Here is a 20,346-nt window from a genome sequence, read left to right as displayed (position 1 = left end):
TCTTCACCATGCCAGTGTTCAGCTCAAGTAAGAGTGGAAGCTCTTTGGGCATGACCGATCGGTAGAGTGAAAAAATGAGGTGTTGATAATCAGATGGCAGCTGACTTCTACACGGTGCCCAATTGCTTGGCAGTTAGGCTGGTGCCGGCTCTTCCAACCATGGCTTCTTGGCTCAGACCTGCTTTGAGTGGGCATACAGGCTTTTGCAACATTATGAAAAACTTACTCAGAGCTGCAATAAATGCCTAGAATGTATAGAGTTCTGTTTATTACATGACGTGCGTATTTAACTCCAGCTGGGAACACGGCCCCGTACTAGGTAGGCGGTGTGAAAGCATAAAGTTATGACTGAGGGGTCCTTACCCTCAAGGAGCTTATGATCTAGTGGGGGGAATGACATGTATAATAACTATGTGCAATTTGAGACAAGATGATGGATATGCTAAGTTGGGCCCATCCGGCTGCCTGTAGTTAGTGGTTGGGTTGTCCCTCCTCCGCCTAGCTTAGGAATGCAAGGAGTATGGGTTTGGAGCTGCTGGGAGATTCTGATCTGGCTCATTCTCCCTGTAAAATGAGATGAATGTCCTTTCCCTTCTCTTTTGGCATCCTAGCATATAATGGGAATTAATCTCTGAAAAGTCGCTAGACATCTTCAGATGCAGGTGGCTGTAGAAATGCAAAGCAATGTATAGTATGTCTTTCAAATTATATAATACGTTGTCCCCTTTATGAAAGACTAGGTGATTTTTCTTGTGTGTGTGTGTGTGTGTGTGTGTGTGTGTGTGATTAAAAACAGTCCACCACATCCCATGTTATCAGTCATAAGCTGGTTGGTTCAGTTGCTAATGATGTGTCCAAGATGAGTGGGTTTAATATCCGTGTAGGCTGGTTAGCAAAGCACAATTTGTTTTCCAGTCACAGTCCATACCTGGAGTCTCAGCTAGCTATCTTGAAAATGTGTGCTTTTGGGGCGCCTGGGTGGCGCAGTCGGTTGAGCGTCCGACTTCAGCCAGGTCACGATCTCGCGGTCCGTGAGTTTGAGCCCCGCGTCAGGCTCTGGGCTGATGGCTCAGAGCCTGGAGCCTGTTTCCGATTCTGTGTCTCCCTCTCTCTCTGCCCCTCCCCTGTTCATGCTCTGTCTCTCTCTGTCCCAAAAATAAATAAATGTTGAAAAAAAAATTAAAAAAAAAAAAGAAAATGTGTGCTTTTATTCACAAGGGAGCCAAGGAAGGAGCCAGCAGGTAACTCTCGAACCCTTTTTCCCCACCACCAAAGTATAATTCAGCATATACATCATTCTTCTGGTAGGAAAAGAAGCAACCTCCTCCTTGAATACAAAGAACAGCCCAGCATCAATATCACTAAGGAGACATTGGCTGATGTTAAACCTATATTTATGAACTACCTCCAAGTCTGGAATCTGCCACTAAAAAACTCGGTATTTCTTGCCCTCTAGAGCTAGTTTTTGTTAATCAAGAATTCCCAAATTCCAGGGGCACCTGGGTGGCTCCGTTGGTTAAGCGTCCGACTTTGGCTCAGGTTGTAATCTCGCAGTTCGTGGGTTCGAGCCCCGTGTCGGGCTCTGTGCTGCCAGCTCAGAGCCTGAGCCTGCTTCCGATTCTGTGTCTCCCTGTCTCTCTGCCCCTCCATGCTCATGCTCTGTCTCTCTCGGTCTCTCAAAAATGGATAAATGTAAAAAAAAATTTTTTAAAAAGAGTTCCTGAACTCTGGAAATCTGAAATACTCTCTTATTTTTTTACATGTGTTAACACAGGGTTCTTTGACTTGTTTACTACATTTTTGAGATCCTAAAATCCATCTCCTTTCGTTTGTGCTCTTGTCAGTCTGGCTGTCATCTGATCAGTTCGAGATGTCTTGCAACCCTATTCTTCAGAAACGTTAGGGAGTTCCCCCTGGAAATTTCCCCTAGGCTATGTCTCATTTCTGTGTTAGATCCTCTAGTTTGATACGAAGAGGGTATTAAGCAATATTGGTGTGCTCACCGATCTGTAGTCATAACTCTGTGTGGCTGGTGGTTTGGGAACTTTACCTCTGGGATTTTTAGATCATGGCTGTGCATCTGCTGGCCTGGGCTTTTGTTTTTGAAAGGAGGCCAGTATTAATGTGTTTCCCATTGGGGAAATATGCAAATAAACAGTTATTTAGATTTTGAAAGCAGACAAAATGATACAGACATGGGGGTTGTCTCTGATGGCACCAGATCTGATGAAAACATTTATTTCAGTTGCTTGTGACTTAACAGATGGCCTTGAAAGCTGTAGGGTCAGTGCTTCTGGATTCTCACCCTTCGCACACCTGGGTAGAGCACCTGTGACAAATGGGCACAATGGGCATTTTTGGTTGTATTTAATTCAACACCTATGCCATAGCATGAATCTTGGCCATCTTAGCTAGAGAATAATTGATCATCTGTCTTTCCTGTTGACTCCCGGAACCTGCAAGTTGGTGGCTTTCTCTTTTAATCTACTGAGCATTCTCTGGGTGTCTAGTGTGGCCTTGCGCAGATTAAGAGAATGCATTTTTGAGGAATGAGAAATTAATGGCAGTTGTTTATAATGCCTAATCATTTCATCTAAAGTTGCCATGGATCTTGATTAAAATGCTTTCCACCAAATCTCTGTTAAAACGCAAGTCACTGAAAGGCTGTGCAGTGTGTGTGTGTGTGTGTGTGTGTGTGTGTGTGTGTGTGTGTATTTGAGTATGTGCCTGTGAGCACGTGCCTGCCCGTGCAGGCCTGCCCTCACACTTGGGGGTGGGGTATGGTAGAGAGTGGAGTGGAGAGAGAAAAAAAGATAAGGAGGCAGGGAAAGAGAGAAGTAATCATTCCTAGTACTCTGGAAAAGGGGTGTCCAGGCTCCTTGGTTATCATGAAACAAGAGGCTTATTTCTTATTGCTGATGAATTTCAATTACAATTACAGAACGTTGGTAAGCCACATTAAGTCCCAAGGGCTGGATCAAAAATATACGCCATCTGCAGGAGCCACTTGAATTCTCACTGAAAAACCTAATAGCCAAACATGAAATCAATTTGTGAGCAGATATAAACTGTGGCTGGTTGTCCATTAAAGTTTGCTTTCTCTCCACGATGCTAAGGGCCAAGCTCTAAAAGTGAAATGAATGGCCTGTGGCTAGATCCAACGTGCCACTCACTAGCAAGTTTCTGTTGTGTTGCAGAAGTGAACGACAACAGTTAAACTTTGAAGATAAACAGTGTTTTGATTGGGTTCCTGGGGAATAATGGTGCTTTTGTACAATTCTTGAAATAGAGCCTACAGCCACCCTGAACAAAATAGTCTCTTTCAAGATCTTGGAAATAATGACATCATAGGCAGATTGAACCAGCAATCCATTAATAGTATCCTTTGTAGAAAGCTGTCTCAAGGGAGGGACCTGGTTTAGTAAATTGGTATTGTTTACAAACATAACATAATAGAATCCCCCATTCTTCTACGTCTGCGGAATAATCGGAGACACTTCCCACTTGGGAAACAAACATATTAACATCAAAGCTTCCTCACAGGTCCATACCCTTTCTCCATGGGTCTTCTAAAAGCATGCTTCAAAGCACTTGGTTTGAAGGCGAGTTAAAGATAACAAGAGCCTCCTCACTATTCTTTTGTCACCATCTCAGAAGGTTTGCATTGGAAAGGGTAATAAAGAACTGAAATAATATCAGGACAATTCAAGCAATACCAAATCTGAAATGTCTAAGTAAAACCAAAAGATTATTGGCTTCGTGCTCCACGTTTCTAGTGTGGAACTAGACACAGATCCTTCCACTTCTTTTCCATCTGTGTGAAAGGTGTATTCTGGTTCCCCTTGCAGTCTACAGATGAGCTGAATAGCGTTAAAACAATCCCAGATTGCTGCGCAGCAGAAAGGTGTCCCATATATGCTGGGTCCTTCACACGATGCCTGTGTTATGGATCACAGCAAGTATGTGGTGGTGAAATTTTGGCCAGGAATATCTAGTGTATTCTAGGGGAGCATCGTTGGAGTTTTCTATCCCAAGTACCCCTTCTTTCCCCAGCCTGAAATATACCTGGTCAAATAAGGTCAGAGTAATCAGGCAGCTTGAAAAGAAGCAGGGCACCTACCTTTTGAGTCTCTAGCCAGAGAGTAATTAGTAACAAAAAAACACCACTCCGTTAGCCACACCTAAATATCAAGAACAAAGGAGCCTAGTATTCTTTTGAATTACGTAGGTGTACTAGAACCCTGATGGGCCCAGACTCTTACTTGCCCTATTATATAAGGTCAGCTTTGTATATCAAATTAAAGAAGCCATGCCTGTTTCTCTAACTTCCATCATCTTAAATTATGTAATATGTCATCAGAAAATATATATCACCCAGCTCTCTCTCTCTGTGAGACACATTTTTCAGAAACCTATCTTCTAGGTATTTCTATTTAAATCCTCAGGGTTTTGTTTTTGTTTTTGCTTTTGTTTTTTGCAGTGGCTTTCAATTTTTTTTTTTTTACCAAGCTATCTTTTGTATATCTGAGCTTTATGTAATAATCACCCCATCCATATCGAGGCATTATTTTGAAGCCCAAAAAAGTAAAACAGAAAAAAAACCCCACAGAAAACAGTGCCTTCTCCTGGTGGCAAATTCTTCTCAGTGACTAAATTAAAACTATGGACCTGTCCAGTACAGAATAATGCCACTGGTGAAGTCAGTCTTAAGCTCACTTTTCTTCTGGAGAAACAGTGAATTTAGAAGGGCCAAATTAAAAACAATTTTTTAATGTTCATTTTTGAGAGAGAGAGACAGAGCGTGAGCAGGGGAGATGCAGAGGGGGTGGGGGGAATACAGAATCCGAAGCAGGCCCTGGGCTCTGAGCCTGAGCACAGAGCCTGATGCGAGTCTCAAACCTCGAACCATGAACCACAAGATCGTGACCAGAGCCAAAGTCAGATGCTTAACAGACTGAGCAACCCAGGCGCCCCCTAGAAGGGTCAAATTTAAAATGTAAGAGGGAATGCAGACCCATCAACACCGGTTTCATGTACTAGTCGAAGTACGTACTAATGCCAGTAGTATCTATGAATCTGCTTTATCCTTGATATCACGGTTTTTCATTTTATCTTGTGCCGTGGTTTCGCCTGTATAGGGAAATGTGAGGTTAATCAAGTGGTTGGTGGTGACCAAACGCTTGTTACTATTTTCCTGATCATGATTGCTGAAAAAATACAGAACCAATCTTAAATCCATGAAGATAATGCAAGACGTGACACTTAGGCAAAGAGAAAGAAAAGAGATCTCTTGTCCAAATTAAGATCAGGTCAGTCATTGTTAGCTGGAAGTTACCTGTGCAGCTGGAGAAAATATTAATTGGTACTCACCTATTCTTGAATACTTAAATTGGAGAAAATTTAGGACATAGTAAAATTTGGAAAATTTTCCACATGGCATGATGTAACAATTCATTACCAAAAATAACAAACACATGGGGTGCTTGGGTGGCTCAGTCGGTTGAGCGTCCGACTTTGGCTCAGGTCATGATCTTGCGGTTTGTGGGTTCAAGCCCCACGTCGGGCTCTGTGCTGACAGCTGGGAGCCTGGAGCCTGCTTCGGATTCTGCGTCTCCCTCTCTCTCTCTCTGCCCCTCCCCTACTTGTGCTCTGTCTCCCTCTGTCTCTCAAAAATAAATAAATGTAAAAAAAAAACAAACAAAAAGAAAATAAACACATTGTAACTACTAAAGGTGTAAAATAATTACGATAGCTTATTTCTCATTAATGTTGTTGGAAGAAAGTGATCTGCTAAATCATTTTTGGAGAGCTCTTATGCTCCTAAATTAGTGCCAGTTGACACTTGATGAATTTACGCAGATTTTGTTGCAGTGGGATTTGATTTTCCCTGTATTCAAACTGGAGATTCACTTGGAAGATATTCTTAACACGTGATTTGAGATGGCGAGTGTCCCTTTGGGTCGCCAGTGGAGGGACTTGAATTAGAATAGGAAAATACTCAGAAGCCGAAATGTTTCACTGGGGAGTCCATGCTTTTCCAGTCCACTTTACCTTCCAGTGGGATGAAACCCGAATGTATTCCGTCCTGAGCACAAGATGCTAACGAGTAATGACATTGAGAGCAGGGGTAAGTTGCTAAAACCCAGACCGGCCCTTAACAGCCCTCTTACCGAGGCCAAGTCCCTCATTCCTCGTTTCAGGACATAAAGCATGACCAGCTTAAGGTTATGATGGCTCCTCAGGAAGTGGTCCTCTCCTTGGAGCTAGCTCCTCTTTGCTCATGGTGACATTTGGCTCAGCTTTATCTTCTGCCTGCTACCGGAAAAATGCAGCATTGTTTCCCCGGTCCCTACACCCATACTCTGCTGAAACTGTCAGGTCTACTAGATCACGCCCCAGTTCTTTGACATGAAACAGTAGAGTGTGTTTTGTAAGCCTGGTTCATGCAGGTAAGAATCCAATGCCAGCAGCATCCCAAGCTGTCAGAGCAGCTAACGGGTCATTGTTTGGGGCCATTAAAGATCAACAGCCAAACCCATGACAGCTCCAGACTTTGAGGAGTTGTGCTTCCTGACCATCACAAAAGTCGGGGTGGAAATATTTCTAGCTTGTTTTTAATGTTCATTTATTTTTGAGAGAGAGAGCACAATCGGGGAAGGGGCAGAGAGAGAGAGAGAGACAGAGACAGAGACAGAGACAGAATCCAAAGCAGGCTCCAGGCTCTGAGCTGTCAGCATAGAGCCCGATGACACGGGGCTCAAACGCACGAACTTTGAGATCATGACCTGAGTGGAAGTCAGACGCCCAACTCACTGAGCCACCCAGGCACCCTGGATAGAATTTTTAAAGAAGGTCATAATTTGTTTATTAAAAGGCTAAGAGTAGACGGCAGAAAATAGAGTTTCATTTTTGAGAAAAGGAAGTGTTTTGTGTTATGTGTATAGAAAAGTTATGTGTTTGTGTCTACATCTTGAAAAGCCATTAATTACTGCCTTCACTTTCCTCTCTGGGAAATTGCATCATTGGTCTTTCAGGAGGCAGCTCCCTCCCCTCTAGAAAAGAAACCTCTCAAAATGGTCATCACAAAACCCACAAAACTGGAGACAGCCATGAGACCAATGCTTCTGTGTCTGAGCTGTTAGAGCCCCCATTTTACTAGATGGGTCTTTTAGGCCTCTTCTTTCTTAATTCCTGTTTTCTCCTCCTGTTCTTTAGGAGCTGCGCCATCAGTGGTAACTGAAAATGTCTGACAGTCTGGATAATGAAGAGAAACCCCCAGCTCCCCCGCTGAGAATGAATAGTAACAACCGAGATTCCTCGGCACTCAACCACAGCTCCAAACCACTTCCCATGGCCCCCGAAGAGAAGAATAAGAAAGCCAGGCTTCGCTCTATCTTCCCAGGAGGAGGGGATAAAAGTAAAGTATCAGTGGCCGGGCATTGAAAAGGGGCCAGTTTATTCTTTCCTTGTCACTTTCTTTGTTGGGTAGTCATTTCTTGAGCAGTGGCTGTTCAGGGCCTACCTGGCCTTTGCATCGACATCTTCAGAGGTTGCCTTTTGTCAGAGGATAATGTTTGATTGACTTACTGTGGGTTGACAGGAAATACACTTCTACCGTGTTTGCCTTGCACATAAAATTGAATTCATAGTGTTAAGCCAAGGGAAATCATAGCCGCAGTACTGTCTTGAATCTATGAACAGCGCTTTTCTTTCTGATAACTTAGAGGGGAGAATTTAACAGTAATCCCTTTCTAACTGGAAGTTGTCCTTATTGGAAATTTGAGTATAGGTGGATTTACTTCTGTATACCTTTATGACGACCGTGAAAATCCTGAATTGAGCATGCAGGAGTCAGTCCAAGTTGCCACATGATGGTCTCTCTGGCTGTATCCTAAGGTGGAAAGAAACTTCTGAGCCATTTGTTTCCTCTCTCAGTCTTGTGCCACTTGTCCCCTACACGATCAGCCCTATGGCACTGAGCATCACAACACCATATTGACATGAATCCATGTGTTGTTCATAAAACCATTTGTAATACCACGGGCTATAGAATCTCTAGTAGATAGTTGTCAGGTTGTGCTAATTAGCCTAAACTTAAACATGGCTTCTATAAATGTGACTACTGAGGTGGAAGAGAGTGAAACAAGTACAACTACCCCAGCAAGGAGCCAAAAAGGCAAGCAGGGTGGTGTCTTTAGAAGAGAAAAGGGACATCCACGATCTGCTCCTTCAAGGTAAAACAAATAGCGTCGCACGTCCTGTGGTGTGAGTGAGGCCACAATTTGTACCGTAAAGGAGGCCAAAACTCTTCTTAGAGCCAGGATTGCCTCTTGTACACCTGAGTCGCTTAAGAGATGCTTTATGCCTGCTGACCCAAGGATGGAAAAGATGGAAATGTTAAGCCCTTACACTGAAGACCGGCAAAAGAACGATGAAGCACTTTCCGTGCAAGGGATCTGTGAAAATGCACGAGGGATTTCCAAAGACATGTTTTCAGACACTGAAGTGGGCCCAGCAAAAAGTCCTGCCGGGAGCAAGGAATGGCTTAAGAAACTTCTGTAACACCATGACCTGGAGACCAAGTCTTATGTGACGGTGGCGCCGAAGAAAGAACCATCAGACCCTGCAGCTCCTGTGGTGTATCTGCCACAACCATAGGAGGTGAATGAAGACGGGAATCATGTGCCTGCCCAAATCTTCAGTGCTGTAGAAGCTGCCATTTTTGGAAGCCTTTGAAGAATCCTACTTGCCCTTTTGGAGAGCAAGAACCAACTGAGTGATGCTGACGTGAGGTCAGCGAAAACAGAGAGGCTGCTGTTTCTGGTTTGTGCCAGTACTTGGGTGACCTCCTGGCAAAACCACTACTGCTTGACACAAAACTATACCCAAATCTTCCCGGGGAAAAAAAAACCCAAGCCAAGTTTCTGGTGTACTGGCACACTGACTGAAAAACATGGATAACTCCTCTCCTTAAGGAATGGTTTGAACAGTGCTTTCTCGTGGAAGTTCAAGACTAAAAAGAACAATCTGGAATTCAAAGTCCTACTGATTCCTCCCAGTCGTTTTGGTGCTTCAGATGCATTTGCAAGTGTGCACCCTTAATGTTAATGTTGTCTTTATTTTTCTTATGTTTTTTTTTTTTTGAGAGAGAGCGAGCATGTGAGTGGGGGGAGAGAGCAGAGAGAGAGAATCCCAATCAGGCCCCTCCCTGCCAGCACAGAGCCCGACATGGGGTTTGAACCCACAAACTGTGAGATCATGACCTAAGCTGAAACCAAGAGTTGGACGCTTAACTGACGGAGCCACCCAGGTGTCCCAAGGTTGCCTTTTATAATGAGTTGCGTCTTTCAGATCCTTGAGCTCTTAGATCAGTGTTTGATCCAACTATTCGAGAAGACATGCCAAACTAATGTCCAATTTTGTTGTTGAAAATCTCACCAAGTTTCCTCTGTCTGAAGATCCTACCCCATGGGATTCCGACATGATCACTAATGCTGTATTGGTTTTTTTTAAGTTTATTCATTTTTGAGAGAGAGCATGAGTGGTGGAGGGGGAGAGAGAGAATCCCAAGCACACTCCATGTGGTCATTGCAGAGCCCAACACGGGGCTTGATCTCACAAACCATGAGATCGTGACCTGAGCCAAAATTAAGAGTCGGATGCTTAACCAACTGAGCTACCCAGGCACCTCACTAATGGTGTATTCTTACTGAAAGAACCAATAGATAGTTCAACAGAGCCTGTCATTAATGTACGCTGACAAAAGATTTGGCTAGGGATGGTGGCATGCCTTTCAGTGGTCTGTCCTGAAGACCATGAATCTTGGGATCAAGAAGAACCTATAGATGAGAATGAGCATTTGGTACAGGAGCACTCTGTCTGAAGTTGGATCTGAACCTGTTGATATTAATTCAAGTGATATGATGCTACTAGAGGATGACTCTCAGGAAGCTTCTGGCACTCCAGAGGTGATTATCGTAAGTGCTGACAGAGATAATTAGGAAGCTGTAGGACTGGAGACAAATAACAGTTACAAGCAACATGTGCACATTTTTTTTTAATTTATTTTTTTAGTGTGTATTTTGAGAGGGAAAGAGAGAGCACAAGATGGGGAGGGGCAGAGAGAATCTCAAGCAGGCTCCGCGCTGTCAGCACAGAGGCCAGCGTGGGGCTTGATCTCAGGAACCGTGAAGTAAGATCACGACCTGAGCTGAAAATCAAGAGTCGGATGCTTAAGCGACTGAGCCACCCGGGCTCCCCGACAGGTGCAAATTTTTTAGGACAAGATTAAAACCTTCTCCCAAGAAAGCAATGCAAATTGATACCTTTACATGTCAAACCTTAACCTGTTCAAAGCCTGAGTGATGTAGCAGAACCTTGTAAAGAGATGCTGTGATGCCTTCAATCACATTGGACAGAAATCATCTTTAGCAGGACTTTAATCATCAAAGAGGACCATTTAATACCATTGCTGGACAGCTGATAAGCTGCCTTCAGACAAATCTTGAATGATTTCATTGAACTCTATCAAGGGGTACTAAGAGCCTTTTTACATTTCTATATTAGGAAGAAAGGACCCTCAGAAGAGCCCAAATCATAAAGTAGTGCCATTCAAGTATCCGTGCCAGACCCTGCGTAAGCTGCTTTCGGACAAACTTTGAACGATTTAATTCGAACTCTGTATGGAAGTGCTAAAGTATCTTCAGAAAAGAGGAGACAGAATGTTCAGAAAAAGAGCCAGTCATTAAGTTTTACCACTTAAAGTCACTTGCTTGATCAGGCTAACAGCACAAGCCAGTTGTTCCAATTTCAGGATTGGATTTCAATGACCGGGAGAATTTAAAGAGCCGTGATTTGAGCGAGCAGCTCACTTCCCTTCATCTCTCCACTGTTCCCCCCACTTTTCCACTGTCATAATGAGGGGTACATCCTCATCACCTGTGGAAATCATCCTAGGCTCTCAATGGAGACAGTGTAGAACCTATACCTATCACTTTGACTAATTTAAGCCATGTAAACTCTCGTTATTCTTTTCACGTAATGTACTGTTGTTACAGTTTTTGTTTTACTGTGCAAAAAAATTATTCGTGAGGGCTTTCAGAAGTTTGCATGGGACCTCACTTCCCCTGCCCTTTGTTTTTGAAACCTCCTAAAATCATACTTTCTTCAGCTGAACCCTGCTCCCTTGGGGGTTGTTCAGGAATTGACCCTCATAGGTAAGGAGGGGTCACCGTGTCCATGCTCCTGCCTCTAGGTGACTGCCTGGGTTACACCGCAGTCAGTCTTAATGAATGGGAAGAGCACTGTACTTGGGGTTCTGAGGAATCTGAGTTTGAGTCCAGCTCTGCCACCGATTATTGTGACTTGGGGCCAGTCACTGAGTCTCATCACCTGTTAAATGCAGATAGTGATACCTGATACCTACCTCGCAAAATATTTTTGGTAGTCTAATGTAATTCTAAATATCAGAGCACTGCTAAAATGAAAAAGTGCTAAATAATTGTGAGGTGTTAACTACATTGGTATCATTTTGGACTTTACAAACAAAACAGCCCCAAATAATTAGATTTTTAGAAATCTTGTTTCTTTTTTTGAAGTTCCTTTGCCCCTAACTAGAATTTATTTGTTGCTAATAGAAAACTTTAAAGAAAATTAAAATTGCCCATAATTTTACAAGCTAAAAATAATAACCGTCTGGATCAGTATTTTTCCTCCTAGTCCTCCTCCTCATATAGAACTTGTTTATCAGTATAAAAAAAAAATGGAAACGAAAGCATATAGAAAAAAGTCACCCCTATTCACAAATCTCAGAAACAATGTTAATGTCTTCGTGGATTTCTTTCCAGACATTTTTTGTGGAGATGGTACACACACACACACACACACACACACACACACACTCATACACACACATACACATATCCTTTTATACAGTTTTTTACATAGTTGAAATCCTAATATGCAGTTTTATATGTTAATTTTTACCTAAGATGTGCTTAGAATTTTTATCATGAATATTTTCCTGCATTTTTAAGAAGTTTGATAAATACCATTTTCGACAGGGTGTAATATCTCATCATGTAGTGGTGTCATGGTTTACTTGACCAGTTATTCAGTTGGATACTTGAGGTCCTTTCCAAATTTTTGTTATAAATAATGTCACAGCGTCTATCTCTTTAGTTAAATGAAGACACTTTGGTGACAGCAGAGGTTTTTCCTTAAGAAGTCTCTCTAATAGCTGCATTTCGTTGGCCAAATGGAACCTCAAGAGACAGATAGAAGAGAAATAAGAAGCAGTAGATGTAATTTCAAGATTGAGGATCTATCTTTGCTGGGGACCGTCCCAGGAGCTGAATCTTGGTGTTAGAGCAAATCAGGGGAGACATTTTGCCACCGTGTTCTGATACTCGCGTATAGAGCAGTTTTCAGAACGTAGAGCAGGAAGAGGACATCCCGAACGAGTGGTTCGATTTCATTTTATGGACCCTGTGCAGTGTGAGACTGATCAGGTTTCTCTTTCGTTGGCTACGCAGGCACTGGTGATGGGACTCTATGGAATGTATGCACTTTGCACTACCTTTCTTCTGGGCTCATTTTATGTCTCTGTGTTTCTTTTCCTTTTCCTTTCTTATCTACTTTGGATTTATGGTATCATATTGTGTATATTCTTATAAGCCACCTTAAATCCATTTTGGAGCAAGGAGGGGAATAAATACATGGATGATTAACATATATATGAAAAAAATACGCGAATAAATAAACCTACAGTAGGGCACATGCAACGAGGCGAATGAATCAGCCAGGCCTCTGAAAATGGCATAGTGCCTCTAAAAATAATCAGTGTTAAGGACCCAAAGCTTGGGGGAGCATGTGGGGAAGAGGCCGGTGAGGCTGCATTTTGAGGTGACCTGCTCTGCGTGACGTGTGTCTTCTGAAGCGTGCTTTCTCGTGTCTTGTGTCTCGCCCCGCACTTGAGCATGAGGTGTGTTTCAGAGGACATGCCACGCTGTGTGTGGGGCTGTGTCTTTAGAGAGCACGGTTTGTGTGCTTGGTTTATGGGGGACCCAGGGAGATTTGGGAGCTGGTGAGCCTGGGGATGACGTCGGGGCCCCTCTCCCCAGAGGAGCACGGGGGGGGGGGGTGGTTGGATACAAATCAAGTCAAAGCGAACAAGAGGTAACCCACCATTTACCGAGCAGTCCCTGGGTGCCAGACCGTGTGCCAGGCAGGCACTTGACACAGATTGAGTCTTTTAACCCTTAGCAGCCACTCTGGGATTATCCCCTTCTCACAGATGAGGTGATTTAAGTAGACAGCCGAGAATCACATAGCAACTGAGGGAATCCAGGAGTCTCCCAGGTCTCTCTGACTCCAAACCTGGTGCTTTGTCTGCTCCGTCACGCTGCCTTGTAACAGGACGAAGGGAACGTGTGGTCAACTCTGCTCTTGGCATCCAAAAGCCAGCAGTGGCTTTCATTTTTCCTTAAGATGGCAGTGCACTTTGAAACCTCTCTGAATTTCAGAAAAGGGGACTATTTTTTTCAATCACCACACAGACGGAGAGAAAATTTTTCATGGTTTTTTTTTTTTTTTTTTTTTTAAGAGACGGTAAGAAAATATGCTTGACAACAGACATGTGCTAACATTTGATTTGGGTGTTTTGTGGGTTGTATTCTCATTTGGTGTGTATATTTGACGGACTTAAATATTGCTTAAGTTAGAAAGTCAAGGCTCTAAACGAGTATGTTCATATATGTGAAAAAGTTCTTAAAGTGCAATATAGTGTTGTTATTGTATTGCATACATACTGTTTTGACTCCTAGAGTATGCCACTTCTCCCTACACAAGAAGCTTTACTGTGCAATGATTATATTAAAGAAGACTCTCAGCTTATCCTTTATGGTCTTGTTATCAGATGTTCTGGTCAATGCCCGCTATTAACTTTCGTCCAATTAACGCACAATAAAACATACTTAGTGTGATAACTAGACGGAACAGTATGCAGTCTTTCTTCGGTGACGCTGAAGACCCTTTGAGATCTTGCAGTAGCTCAAGATCCTTATCATCGCTGGTGGGAGGCACAATTCATTGAGGGTCCTGTTATCAGAAAGCCAGATGTCCGAGACTGCTACTTCCTGAATGGTATTTCCATTCCTCTTGGTTCTCCAAATGTAAACCGTACAGCTCAGCAGAGTGCTCTTGGGAGATCACTGCCCTGCCCTTTGGGAAGCCTGGTGGACGTGGCATCTTGCTTGTCCTCCAAGGTCAGTGCTCTGCCCCAGGAGAAGAGCCTCCTTTACTCCTAGAAGTGCCCCGTGGTTGAAATGGTAAGAAGGTGGGATAATGATGCCCTCTATTTACTAGAGACTTTGCTTCTTCATCAAAGCCAACAAACAGGGAAATTGGGGACAAATACGGTGGCCCGCTAAAATGAGCAGATGGTCAAGTTCAAGCATGGAATGCTGGATTGGGAGACAGATACGAGGAAGGAAAGAAGCAACAGGAAGATATAAATTGAGAGAGGAAGTGATATGTGAGGGGGAGGTTAGAGGGTGGAGAGGATCCTGGGGATGGATGAGAAGATGGGCAGACAGAAGAAAGTTGTGTCAAACATTAAAACGAAGCGTTGCAAGGAGAGGAAAATTGACACCAGCTGAGGCATATGAGGCTGCTTTCCTCCTTAAAGCAAACGAGGACTTTTTAATTTACCCCTCTCTCAGACTTGCACCTTATGTAATTATCCACACAATCAGGAGTGTCTGGTTTAGGACATTGCCTCATAATTTTTGTTTTTTGTGGTTTTTTTTTTTTTTTTTTTGTCTTCAAACATTTTCCATTGAAATTGTTGCATGTGTGAACTGGGCATAAATGCGAGTGGAAGCAGTGTGTGTTGCCTGAAAGGAGATGGGCAAGAGTCCTGACGATTTGCCAGAATGATCGCTGTTGCTGAATGCTTTTGAAGATGATACCACTGAAGGTGATGGCTGTCTGTGTGTGAGTGGAGGTCACTAGAAGGGCTCATACGGGACCATCATTTCCTTTCCCCCATCATCCTCAGGGAACACCCAACTTCTGAATTAGGCTTGTAGCCACTCTTGCCGAATCAGGTACCACTTTGAAGTTTTTATCTGTACATTAAAGGCTGATTTATGGAGAGTACATATTGTGTTCCATAGCCGCCAAAGACCTGGCAGGAGGAGACAGGCTTACTGTTTCCACAGAGGGAACGAACCAGGCGTAAAGAAATTCCAGATATGCTGATTACATACTGTGACTGACCAAGGGTGAAATTTTCTAGGTTCTCCTACTGGGGCTCTCATGGCTTCAGCACGCTCTACCTGAAGCAGGAGAATGAACCCTCAACCCTGGGCCCTCCCACCTCTCTACTCCTGGGATTTGCTAATATCATAAAAGATTATAAGAGCAGTGAATGTTTAAAACGGGGCAGCTTAATCCTCTTTCTTGGTAATTCCATTTTCAAGGACATCACCCACATGGTGGAAATGGCAGATTACTTCGTTCTCCAGTAACGAAACGAGTAACTCCACTATAAGTAACAGACTCACTGTGTTACTTGAGTATATTGCTAATGAGATGTTGTATTTGGGATAGCAGCTTAGGGATATTATCGTGTTTACAGGGCTTTCATGCGAGGTACCTCCTTCAGATCTCTTATCATGGAAGCAAGGACTAGCCCCCATTATATAGAAGAAGGCAGGTTAGAGACTCCAAAGTTAAATGACTTCCACAGAGTTGCCCCACTACCAATTTACAAAGAAAGCCAGACTTGGGCTTTGGATCCTCGCCAACTCCTAATCCAGTGGTGGTGGAACATGATACTGTTCTTCATAAAATGGCAGTTCCCTAACTTGTTTCGAAAATAGGGTCTTAGCCAACGGAATATGCACAAAATGGAATTTTTACAGAAGCGAGTGAAGCCCAGGAGAATCCAACCCACTTTCTGAATCCGCAGTCACAACAGTAGTCTTACCTTTTTGCCTTTCCAATTACTCCTGAGGGTCTGACTTGCTAGCCAAAAGTAATGGCCTTTGTAAAAAAAAAAAAAAAAAAAAAAAAAGAATTGTCAATTACTTTTCCCCGATTCCAGTGTTATTCTGGTAGCTTTTAAGTCTTTTTCTATTACAAAAAGAATACCTGATGCTTTTACAATTAAGTGATTAAAGAACCATGTTAAAATAGAACACAAGAGTCACCTCTCATGCCTTCTCTTAGATTCGTTTATAATCCAGTATTTGAAGAGTCGGGTCTTTTCTTCCTCATTTCATAGACACCGTTTTTCCTTTTCCACTCAGAATCAGTATATATTTTGCCCAAGATGCTAGTTTTAAGCCAAAAATACATCTGTTACATAGAACCTCTTTTTAAATCTTTTACCCACCTTGCGCTGTCAATTTCTTTAAATACTTAGAGCCAGGAATAAAATCTATTTTTGTGCCTAACTTTCCATTGTCGTTACCACATAGTACTTTCAAGTAGTTCCAGTGGGAAAAAGAAATTTGAAGACCCGCAAATGACATTCGTCCTACCAAAAGAAAGAGAAAATAGAGGGAAACTGAAGAATCATTTTCCCCCATGCGTGAGGAAAAATGCACATTTCATGAAACTAATAAAAAATAACCGCAGATCGCCTCTCATAATAAGCCCCCGAGCCATATGTGTCTATAGAGCAGAGTGCCAGAGATGAGAACCATCTTGCAGGTCTCAGTCCCTCTGGGACTATTGCTCTCCTGGACACCACCTGCAGGGCTGCCGTTGCCATAGGAAGAATTGGATCCCAGAACTGGTCTGGAACACTTACTCTTACCGAAGTGTAAGGTTTCAGAAACTTTCCTTCTGGGAGGTTCTGGCACAGTGTGCTCTGTGACCCACAAATCAGACGATGAGGAAGAACGGCATTGTTTTTTTCTCTTGAACTAAAACAACTCCAATGCCTAATTTAATTCTTAAAGGCCATGAGGGCAGCATTCTGTAAATGATCTTTGTGAGGCCTTGACTAGCAGCCTCTTAGTGAATTAGAGAAATTAACGGACCACGGAAAACACCTATCACCCAGCTACAGAGTGACCAAGTCACTAATGACAATCTACTAGGGAAAGTAAAGGTCGTTTGCCCATAGGAGGTGGAGAGCCCTTTAAAAATACTACTGTATCCTCCTAACATGGCTCCCCCAGAACAAAGCCCGGAATACAGAGGTGAGAAGTAGGCATTTTAGTATGGCAGATCTCTAACTCAGCCCCTGCCAGAAATGGCTTCTACGTCTGCCCAAGTTTGGCTTCAGGAACGCAAATCACTCGCGTCCAGATTGCACCTGGCCAGGGGGAACAGGTCAAAGAGCAGGGAGAGGAGGGCTTCTAGTGTCGAGCTAAGGGTTGTGGGGCGAGGGTCCCTCCCAGGAGCGCTCCAACCCCAGCAACTTCGGTGCAAGCCTCCTCGCGAAATGTTGCATTAGGCCTCCTTTATCTCCAAGGGCTTCGTGGAAAATCACAGGATAGAGATGTGCAGCCAGCCGATGCATAAATCTGGGCTGCATGCTGACTTCAAACACAGATCTTGTTTACTAGCTGGCTCAATGGAAAAATGAGATAGAACAGAATTGGACGTTAGTATCAGCCTCCCTGGAGCAGTTTTTATAGCTCACGTGTATACTTCACTCAGAAAAGATCTGTGTCTGATTTTTATGTGCCTAGCTCTGTGTTGAGTGTTGCCAGGAACACTGCACAGAAGGCAAGCTTTCCTTCCTGTCCTTTCCCCTGGGTTGTAACTTGCCGTGTAGTTGCAGAAATCACACACACGGTTTCTAGAAAATGCCTAGTAGGTGATCTTAGAGGCAACAGATGCAGAGAGGTTCTCCCCATTCCATACCCACCGTACATTTTCCTCTTCAGCCTGTGTGAGAGAGGCTACCGTGTTGAAGCCTGCCCCCACTAGCCCTTGTGTGCCTAGCAGCACATAGCTACCTGGCTTGTCTTCCAGAGAGTGCCTTCTCTATTGTATCATCCACCTGCTCAAAAACCTTTGCTAGCACATTCTTTATTACCGTCTTCAATTTCACCTTCCTTCCTGCTTTCCAAGGCCATACCCTATCTATTTACCCTTCCGTCTTCTCACGTCCTCATCGATATGCTCCATACTTTCCTACTTGCCAGCTTTGATTCTCCTCTGTTTCTTTTTCTTTTTTTCTATTTTAGGTGCCTTACCCTTTCCTGCCTATCCATTTTTTAAGACCGTCTCTCGAGTCCTACCTATTCCAGTAAGCCTCACTGTCCGCCACAGACTTCCGTCCTCTTTAGATAGGCTGCCGCATTTATACTCTATTCTTTTCAACTCGGCACCTAAGTTTCTTTCTCTAACGTGTATGTATTTATTTTGAGAGAGAGTGAGTGAGGAAGGGGCAGAGATGGAGGGAGAGAGAATCCCAAGCAGGCTCCATGCTGTCAGCACAGAGCCCAGTGCGAGGCTCAGTCCCACCAACCGTGAGATCCTGACCTGAGCCGAAACCAAGAGTCAGACACTTAACCAACTGAGCCACAGCTGCTAAGTTTCTTTGGTCTGGTAGTGTTGGTTGCTATTTCTTATTTGCCAAGCATATTTCCCCAATCAGACTGAAAGTTTAGAATATTACTTAAGTTCCTAATGAGCCGCCCAGCACAGTCTGTCACTACACTGATCCTAAGAGCCAAAGTTGTGATATGCTTGCTGCTTAGAACTAGCCAGCCTATGTGGGGTTTTTTTTCCCCCTTTGGAAAAATTGTTTCTGTGTTTTACTCAATATTTTGCTTTTAGTTTTTGGTATCAATGTAGCCTTACTTGTTTAATGTTTATTTTTGAGAGAGAGAGAGAGAGAGACAGAGAACAGGGGAGGGGCAGCAAAAGAGGGAGACAAGATCTGAAGCGGGCTCTGCACTGACAGCAGTGAGCCCGATGTGGGACTCGAACCCACAAACCACGAGATCATGACCTGAGCTGAAGTCAGACGCTCAACCGACTGAGCCATCCAGGCACCCTTAATGTGGCTTTACATGTCACCTTTTTATTATGCCATAGACCATAACTTTGTGTGCTTTCCATTGCTTTTAAAAAAAAAAAAGATTATTCTGTGCTTTGAGGCTACATTTATGCTAGGAAAGCATTTGTCTATGTTTGTTCTCTGCCATTCCCTTTCTTTTCCTGCTTGCTCTGTTTTCAAGGAACGAGAACGTGTTCTAAACTGTAATTCTGGATGGGACCATATGACATCATTCAATGAGAAGGCCCAACAGCAAAACTTCCAGGAATTTTAGAGGAAGGTGACAAGTGGCATTTCTACAACAAGGAAGATTCAGGTGTCAGTCTTCTAAAACACTTTGAGAAGGCAAGCATAGCGTCATCCAGGGATTTCATCTGGGGGAGAATTGGGTGCTTTGCTGTACCTTGAACCCTGTCCAACTGTGTTGCCAACATATGCATTTGGCCCCGGAGTGGCACCTGGCAAGAGGTATGCCTGAATGAGTGCAGAGTCGTCCCCACTGTTGAGGAAAAACAGCAACATTGCTGCCACCATCATCTTCAGCTATACAACAAGTATGTTAGAACATACCCTTCCTCCTTAAGGAATTTTTAGGGAACCTGGACCATTGTCTCCTCATCCATGAACACATAACGGCAGATAGGCATGACCTGTCTCCAGATATTGGGTCTCATTTCATATAATGAAGGTCATTCATCCATTCATTGATTTGTTCATTTGCTTATTCATCAAATATTTATTGAATCGGGTACTGTGTTAAGATAGATGTTGGGTTACAAAGGTGAAGAAGTCCCAGTTCCTGCCTTTAAGGATCTGATGGCCTAGCGAGGGACCCAGACAAGTCAGTCAATGATTAGAGTTTAGCGTGGTAAGTGCAATATAGAAGTGGGCACTGAGGAAGGGCATCTGTTCAAGACTGAGGGGAATTTAGAGAGGTGTTCTTGGAGGAAGTGACCACCGAACCGAGGTGAGTCTTAAAGGAGGAGTAGAACTGCCATGTAAGGGATGGGTGGTCTTCTAGATAGAAGGAGCAGCATTATGAAGGCAGGCATGACACATTGTTAGTTGAGGCTCTCTGAATTCGACTACAAGTAGTTCCGAATAGCTAGTGCATTGATTGGGGGTGGGAGAGGGGTGGGAGATGGGGCCATGGAAGTAATTTGGGACAGTATCCTGGAGGGCTTGTGTATGCCATGCTAAGGGCTTTGAATTTGATTTTGAAGCCAATGGGGAAGCATTGAAGCAGAGGAACGGTATCAGATTTGTGTTTCAAAATCTCACTCTAGCCCCAGGAGAAGAACGGATTGCGGGGGGGGGGG

General features: G+C 43.5%; 1 protein-coding gene across 16 annotated transcripts in view; it reads left to right on the top strand.

The window, feature by feature from the left end:
* PAK3 (p21 (RAC1) activated kinase 3) overlaps positions 1-20,346 on the top strand; it is a 252,325-nt gene that overhangs the window by 153,114 nt on the left and 78,865 nt on the right. For all 16 annotated transcript variants that reach the window (XM_040468414.1, XM_040468412.1, XM_040468407.1 and 13 more), the window contains one exon: positions 7,216-7,417. In XM_040468414.1, the coding sequence (XP_040324348.1) occupies positions 7,243-7,417 (175 nt within the window). In that variant the 5' untranslated portion in view covers positions 7,216-7,242. The remainder of the gene's footprint in view (positions 1-7,215; positions 7,418-20,346) is intronic.

Source organism: Herpailurus yagouaroundi, unplaced genomic scaffold, assembly GCF_014898765.1.
Source record: "Herpailurus yagouaroundi ecotype Mexico unplaced genomic scaffold, PumYag 67700, whole genome shotgun sequence".
In the NCBI taxonomy this organism is placed as follows: domain Eukaryota; kingdom Metazoa; phylum Chordata; class Mammalia; order Carnivora; family Felidae; genus Herpailurus; species Herpailurus yagouaroundi.
The sequence above is the reverse complement of the archived record's forward strand: the minus strand, read 5'-3'. Positions and strand labels throughout refer to the sequence as shown.